The sequence below is a fragment of the Nematolebias whitei genome, chromosome 9, assembly GCF_014905685.2.
Source record: "Nematolebias whitei isolate Nwh7 chromosome 9, NemWhi1, whole genome shotgun sequence".
NCBI lineage: Eukaryota > Metazoa > Chordata > Actinopteri > Cyprinodontiformes > Rivulidae > Nematolebias > Nematolebias whitei.
Window position 1 is genome coordinate 50,527,710 of NC_056506.1, and position 7,653 is coordinate 50,535,362.

The following is a 7,653-nucleotide window of genomic DNA, read 5'->3' on the forward strand; positions in this document are numbered from 1 at the left end:
CACAGCCTGCTACTGGGTACTTTAAACCACAGCCTGCTACTGGGTACTTTAAACCACAGCCTGCTACTGGGTACTTTAAACCACAGCCTGCTACTGGGTACCTTAAACCACAGCCAGCTACTGGGTACTTTAAACCACAGCCTGCTACTGGGTACTTTAAACCACAGCCAGCTACTGGGTACCTTGAACCACAGCCTGCTACTGGGTACCTTAAACCACAGACTGCTACTGGGTACCTTAAACCACAGCCTGCTACTGGGTACTTTAAACCACAGCCTGCTACTGGGTACTTTAAACCACAGCCAGCTACTGGGTACCTTGAACCACAGCCTGCTACTGGGTACCTTAAACCACAGCCTGCTACTGGGTACTTTAAACCACAGCCAGCTACTGGGTACCTTAAACCACAGCCTGCTACTGGGTACCTTAAACCACAGCCAGCTACTGGGTACCTTAAACCACAGCCTGGCCCTGAGACTCTGTGTTCTGGAGTGAACTTGGAGCAGATCTATGATGGTCATTTTCCTACAATGGCTTTGTATTAAAATATATCAACGCTTCATCCTTCAGATATTGAGTGAAGTCCAGCAAGAGCGCTATGGCTTGAGGCCAGATGTTTGACCCAGCTGTGCTGTGGCCCATCTGGGATTGGCTGGCCTCTTCTGACTCCTCCTGATGATCCATCTGCATCCTGGTTGGCTTCTTCACCTCGTGCTCCTCCAACCACAGAAGAGGCCGGCCTATTTAGGCTCAGCTCTCCTGCCAGTCAGGGCAGCTGTTGTTTGTTTGTTTGTTTGTTTGTTTATTTGGTGTCTTTGTTCAGGAAATGTTTGGTTTGGCTGAAAGTTCATTCCTGCAGTTGGAGCTGTCTGTCTGTGTTGGTGTGAACTTCTGAACACAGTCAGAAGAATTACTGGTACTAGTAAAAATCTGTTTTGGATTCTGTATAAATGTGGTTTAAGGTGAAACTCAATTGTTCAGCATTAATTTTATTATCCCCTTTGTTAGAAGTTACAGTTGTAAACCATCCTTGGTAACTGGAACGTTGAAAATTCCCTGTTTTTGTTAATTTTGTTCAACTGACCAAATAAATCACTTCTTTTATTTAAAACCTCTTTCCACCTGGTTTTAATGTTACCTCCCCTTTTCCTGGCTGAGCCGGGCCGTAACAGAACATATAAAGTACAACGGTGAGTCCTAAAGTGTGAACCTGTTCTGTACCTCAGAGCAGCTAAATGGGCTCCAGTTTGGTAAAGGTAGTGGGGGACACAAATGTAAAAAGACTGCGCCTCCGTAGTCCAGCTGTGATAAAAGCCTTGCAATAAAAACTGGTCACCTCGATCATTTGAGAAAAACATGCTTTCTACTTATTATTTTGCTTAAAAGTAGAGTTTCCTCAAAAGATTGGGGTGGCTGAAGATTAATCTATGGGGGCCAAGGCCACCAGTGGCCACCCCCTCGCTCCTCCACTGCTCCTAACGGCGGCTAAAATGTCTCCCTCCTCCGCTCTCCAGGATCCGTCACTCTGCGCCTCAGAAGAGATAAATCCTCCCTCTGTTCTCCTCCTCAGAGTAACTCCTGCCCCCTGAATTTCTTGCAGTAAAAACATTTAGGTTTACTTCACTCTCTGTTCAGTTTGTCCAGAAAAAACACTCCAAACATTCAGCGTTCAAACCCCAGAGACGGGGGCATGGAGGCCGACTCCACCGAGGAGGTCCGTCCTGTCAGAAACCTGATCACGAAGGCTTGAAGGGACTCCAGTAAAACTGACCCAGGTTCATCCAAAAAAGTTCAGTCTGGTCGTCTGGACATTCAAAAAAAACAAACAAAAAAAAACAAAGCAAAAAATCTAGAAACGTTTCGTCTCTCATCCTGAGGACTTCCTCAGTCTGAGGTGCTGTTTTCTGCTCAGTCTCTTAAATAGCACCTTCTCAGAGTGGATCAACCAGTTTGCTGCTGACAACCAAAACCAGCTGATCACATGCTCAAGAAGGACCATCAGCCTAACAATGGATCATTAGCACACTGATGGCTGTTTACTATTCACAGAGGGCTGAGTGATACTAGCAATAACAGCATTGTAAGAGGGGGACAGTTGAACCTGGAGGCTCCGCCCCTGTTTAATGATGGACGGTTTCTTTTCACAAAGATGGCCTCCTTTACTCCTCTCTCAAACCATCGTTCCTCTCTGTCCAGGATGTGAACATCTTCATCCCTGAAAGAGTGACCTCTGACCTGGAGATGAGTGTAGACCGCAGAGTCCTGGCCTGATGATGTTGATCTTCTGTGCTGGGCCATCCTTTTGGCCAGTGGCTGTTTAGTTTCTCCGATGTAAGACTGATCACCCTCCTGACACTGAACAACATACACAACATTACTCTGTTTGTGCCGGGGGACTGGATCTTTGGGATGAACCAGTCTTTAATGTATTTTGGGGTTTAAAAGCCACTGGGACGTTATGTTTAGAAAATAAACGTCTCAGTTTCTCTGATACTCCCTCAACATATGGAATGACCACTGGTCTGGGTCTGGGTTCCTCCTTTTCACCTGATGGCTGACTGGAGTCCTGTTTGGGTTTCTTCTCTGCTTTCAGGAAGGCCCAGTTAGGATATCCACATTGCTCTAGAGCCTGTCTTATGTGGGATTTCTCCTTCTGCCTGGCTCCTGAGCTAGTGGGGACGCTGTCTGCTCTGTGGTACAGAGTCCTGATGACTCCTAACTTGTGCTCCAAAGGGTGATGGGAGTCAAACTGCAAATACTGGTCTGTGTGGGTGGGTTTGTGGTACACCTCGGTTTGCAAATGTCCTCTATCAGAGACTGAGACCTCACAGTCCAAGAAAGCCAACCTGCCATTTTTTACATCTTCTCGTGTGAACTTGATGTATTTATCCACAGAGTTGATGTGGTCAGTAAAATGTTGGACTTCCTGAGATTTAATTTTAACCCAGGTGTCGTCAACATACCTGAACCAATGACTTGGTGGTGTCCCTGAAAAGGACGTCAAGGCTCTCTTTTCTACCTCCTCCATGTACAGGTTGGCAACAATAGGAGAAACTGGAGACCCCATAGCACACCCATGTTTCTGACTATAATATTGCTCCCCATATGTGAAGTAGGTTGACTGCAGGCACAGTTTCAAGAGTTGACACAGTGGTTCTGTGGAAAGTGTGGTCCTGCTGCTCAGAGTGGTGTCTGATTTTAATCTTAAACTGACCACCTCTACTGCATCATCAACAGGAATGCACGTAAAGAGTGATGTGACATCAAAAGAGACCATTGTTTCATCAGTCTCCATGATGACATCCCTCACCTTATCCACAAAGTCCATGGTGTTCTGTATGTGGTGTTCTGAGCTGCCAACTAAAGGGATGAGTACAGACGCCAGATATTTGGAAACATTGTAAGTGACAGAGTTAATCATGCTAACAATAGGTCTTAAAGGTACACCTTGTTTGTGGATTTTAGGTAAACCATACAGACTAGGTGTGGCCTCCCCTGGGTACAGTCTGTGGTACAGAAAACGGTCAATAGCCTTGTCCTGCTCCAAAATTTTCAGGCAATCTATCAACTTCTTCTTGTAACCACTTCCTGGATCTCTTTTCAGAGGTTCATAAGTGGTTAAGTCACTAAGGAGTGTCATAACTTTCTCATGATAGTCTTTCTGGTTCAAAATCACTGTGCACCTTCCTTTGTCTGCTGGGAGAATGATGATGTTTTTGTCCTTGCTAAGAGTGGTGAGTGCATCCCTCTCCTCTCTACTGATGTTGGAAGGTGGTGGTTTGGCATTGCTGAGGCAGGCTGAAACTTTGATTCTGAGCTGTTCTGCTTCAGCCTCTTTCATTTTGTTGTTGCGGATGGCTGACTCAGTAGCTGTGATCATCTCCACCAGAGGAATTCTACTTGGTGCAACCACAAAGTTCAGTCCCCTGGCAAGAATCTCTGTCTCTGGCTGGGTGAGCTGTCTGTCAGATAAATTCTTCACCCACTTTTCTGTCTCCCTGGCATGTAATTGACTACTGGAGTGTTGTCCTACACTGAATGTGTTATTGGAATAGTGATGGTGTTGATGAGCGATTAGTAAGTTAAACTTATTTTGTTGTCGAGTCTTGGACTTGACATGCTGTGCTAAGCGTGCCTGATCTGTACAGTCCAGTACACTTGCTGAAGTGTGGTCTGATCTAGACACGTTGTTAGTTTCTGTTTAATGTGCTCTTCTTTGGCCTTCAAGGCCTCAATAGTAAAATTGGTCTGTCTCACCCGTTCATTCAGCAGCTGGGTCTGTGCCTTCTGAAGGATCTTGCTTGCCCGGTGCCCGCTGACCGAAGATTTTAGTTCCAGGCTCTTGGGAATTATGCCACTTGGTCGACATCTGAGGTTGAATCGCAAATGGTTCCTGTAGTCTGCCCTCTTCCTTGCTGTTTTCTCAAACTCTCTAACTAGTTTGAGGCAATCCTTGAGCATGTGATCAGCTGGTTCTGGTTGTAAGCAGCAAACTGGTTGATCCACTCTGAGAAGGTGCTATTTAAGAGACTGAGCTGAATACAGCACCTCAGACTGAAGAAATCCTCAGGATGCGTCAGGAAGACCCAGGTCCAGTTTTACAGTCCGCTTTGTGTTAACAGGTCTGGACACGACTGGTTCAAACTTGAAGCTGCTTCATGAAACAAACAGGAAGTCAGTGAAAGATGACGCGACACCGTGACGCTTGTTTTCCTCAGAGCTGCCGTCTCTTCAAGCTGCAGGAGGAAACGGAGCGGCGGACAGAATAAAGACATGAACTCATGCCTGAAGGTCGCAGAAGAACTCCAACCTGAAGAAAAGTCCTCAGGCGACGTCTCTGATTTAAACATTTAATGATGCTTCATGTTTTAAATGTAAGGAGCCCACATCCATAAATGTGTTGATTTACCTGCATGAACATCCAGTATAAACAGCAGGGGTCAAAGGTCACCCAGCGACACCACCATATGGTTTTTATAGAAGGAGGTAAACTGTAAACTGGGTCATTGATCATCCACAGTTTTGTTCCAGACAACGACCAGAAAACACAGAACTTGTTTCTGGAGGTGAACTTCTACTCAGCTGGAAACCTTGCGGGTTTTTAAGAAGCTGCATCTGTAAATATGTTGAAAACTTAAGTGAAGTTCAAGTTACAGACCGTGCAGCTTCTTCTTCAGGGGGTTCCAGCAGAAATCCATGGGTCGGCTCCGAACTCTTCTCCGCCAAGATTCGCTTCTTCGGAGTCCATTAAACTTTCTCCAGAAGCGCTCGTAAACTCTTTAGGACATTAAAACGGTGGTTTCTGCACCGGAACAGGACAAGAGACAGAAATATAACCGTTCTATCGACCGGTTCAAGCGTTTAGCTTGTGCGTCTTCTTCTTCTTCGTTGGTTTTCTGGTTGTTGTTTGACTTCCGCCCCTGGTGGTCGCAGCAGGAACTACATCAGATTTACAACAGCAGTCACAGAGGGAGTCCACAGATCTGCTTTATATTCCACCTTATGATTTATTTAACGTTATTCCTGCCTCCTTATCTACAGAACACCTAAAACGCTGATGGGATTTATATTTATTATATATGATTTATTTTTGAACTCACAGCAAAAAGAAAGCACAACAAAACATCCATCCAACATCATTTTCTACATTCGCCTTATAATCTAGCAGTTTTTGTTACTCTTTTTGCCATCTTATTTGTAATTAATAAAAAAAAATCTGTATGCCTTTTAATAACTGTCTACTGTTGTCGCTGTTGTTTGTTGTATCTTTCTTTGTTGAGGTCAGGTCTCTCTTGTCAATGAGTCCTGAGGCTCAAAGGGACTGACCTGTCCAAATAAAGGTTGAATGAACAACATGGTGTTTGTTGCTCTGTAGCTCAGTGCTGATGATCATTTAACCGCCTGACGTCGATCTGAACAATATTCTGACATTTGTTATAATGTTTTGACAACTATAGAAAATAAAGCTGTCAAAACACAAATTGAATCACTGGATTGATTTTATTCACACAAAAAGTTCATTCAGTTACTGAACCTAACGTGCATGTTTTAGGTCTGTGGGAGAAAATCCACGTGCACAGCAAGGACTCGCCTTGTTTACTCTATTTACTATTGATCACATGCTCTTATTGTCGTTATCAGTATGGTTGCACGTGTTTTTGTGAGAGCGTGGCCTCAGAAGCTGCTGGAGCTGTCAGACTCTTGGATTTATATTTAAACAACAAAAACAGGTTTATAGTTTTTATATCATCTTTAAATCCCAACAACGTTGGTCACTTTTCACTCTGCTGAAGTCTCTTATTGTATATTTAATGTAGTATGTCCTATTTACATTTAATAACTATTTTTTATTAGATATATTACTTGTTTATTCTGGTTTTAGTTTTGCACAACACAGATCCTGAGTAAGTTTTGTTTCCATAGCTCTAACATTTGTATAATTTTATAGAAAATATGATAAATTACAGTATTTTGAAAATAAAGTTTAAGATCACTGCACCAGAGTGGTTACAGGAACAGAACAGATCCAGTTTCATAATTAGAAATAAAAAACAAGTTCTTATGAACAAAGAAGGTTTATTTTTAAATTAAAAAGTGATAAAATCTGATGTGAACAGCAGATTTATTCACTTTAAAAACTAGCATAACTGGTGAAATATTGATTTGACAAATATGCAACACTTAATATTTTAAATAAGATTGCTTGATTTATTTGATCATGTAGAAACTTCATGCGTGTTAAGTAGGTACTAAGGAGAGGAATGTATTGCTTATGTGAAGAAATAACAAGAAGCATCAGCAAATGTTCCAGAGTGGTCAAATAAGTAGGAGTAAAACATTTGTTCAGAGATAAAACTGATATCACAAAGAAATGAAAAGAAGCATCAAAGACCAGCTGTAATTAAACTTTGATGAAAGAGAGAAATTTTAAATCAGAAAGCAACTGAGCGGAAAATAGATGAGCCGAATGTTAGACTAATACATTTATTTATTTATTCATTTATTTATTATGGGTTGAAGTTCCGGACTCTGCCAAAAGGTGGCGGTAAAGAACCGATCCGTTCTTCGCTCACTGCGAGCAAACTACAACAAAAATAACCACGAAGAAGAAAAACCGGAAGCAGAACTCAAACCGGAAACGGTCCGTTTTGTTTTAGTTCCGGAGCTGAATCTTTTGAGCCGTGACCGTCAGAATGTCTTCGGTTGTTCTTCTGAGAGAGTTCATCGGTGAAAGACTGAGCGCTGCTGCCTCAGAAATCTTCTCCGAGTTTGAGAAGACGATCCTGCGGTACGAAGAAGAGCTCGACCGTCAGCGCAGACTGCTGGATGTCAGCTGGAAACCTGAGCTGAAGCTGCACAGAGTCGGTACGTAGCTCTGAACCTGCTCACACAACCACCAGGAGCTCCACCACACTCTTAAATACAAGAAACAGACTCGAAGTCTACAACAATCACATTAAACCGGAGCTGAAGCTGCACAGAGTCGGTACGAAGCTGCTGTGTTCCTGTAAGTGTTCCTGTAAATGTTCCTGTAAATGTTCCTGTAAATGTTCCTGTAAGTGTTCCTGTAAATGTTCCTGTAAATGTTCCTGTAAATGTTCCTGTAAGTGTTCCTGTAAGTGTTCCTGTAAGTGTTCCTGTAAGTGTTCCTGT

General features: G+C 43.2%; 2 protein-coding genes across 5 annotated transcripts in view; both read right to left on the reverse strand.

The window, feature by feature from the left end:
• Positions 1-5,392, reverse strand: part of LOC119415284 (zinc finger protein 239) — a 9,067-nt gene extending 3,675 nt beyond the window's left edge. For both annotated transcript variants that reach the window (XM_037682463.1, XM_037682462.1), the window contains exon 1: positions 5,159-5,392. In XM_037682463.1, coding sequence (XP_037538391.1) covers positions 5,159-5,198 — 40 coding nt within the window. In that variant the 5' untranslated portion in view covers positions 5,199-5,392. The remainder of the gene's footprint in view (positions 1-5,158) is intronic.
• The window catches only part of vcpip1 (valosin containing protein (p97)/p47 complex interacting protein 1), a 94,651-nt gene that overhangs the window by 36,903 nt on the left and 50,095 nt on the right, over positions 1-7,653 (reverse strand). The gene's annotated exons all lie outside the window — the stretch shown is intronic.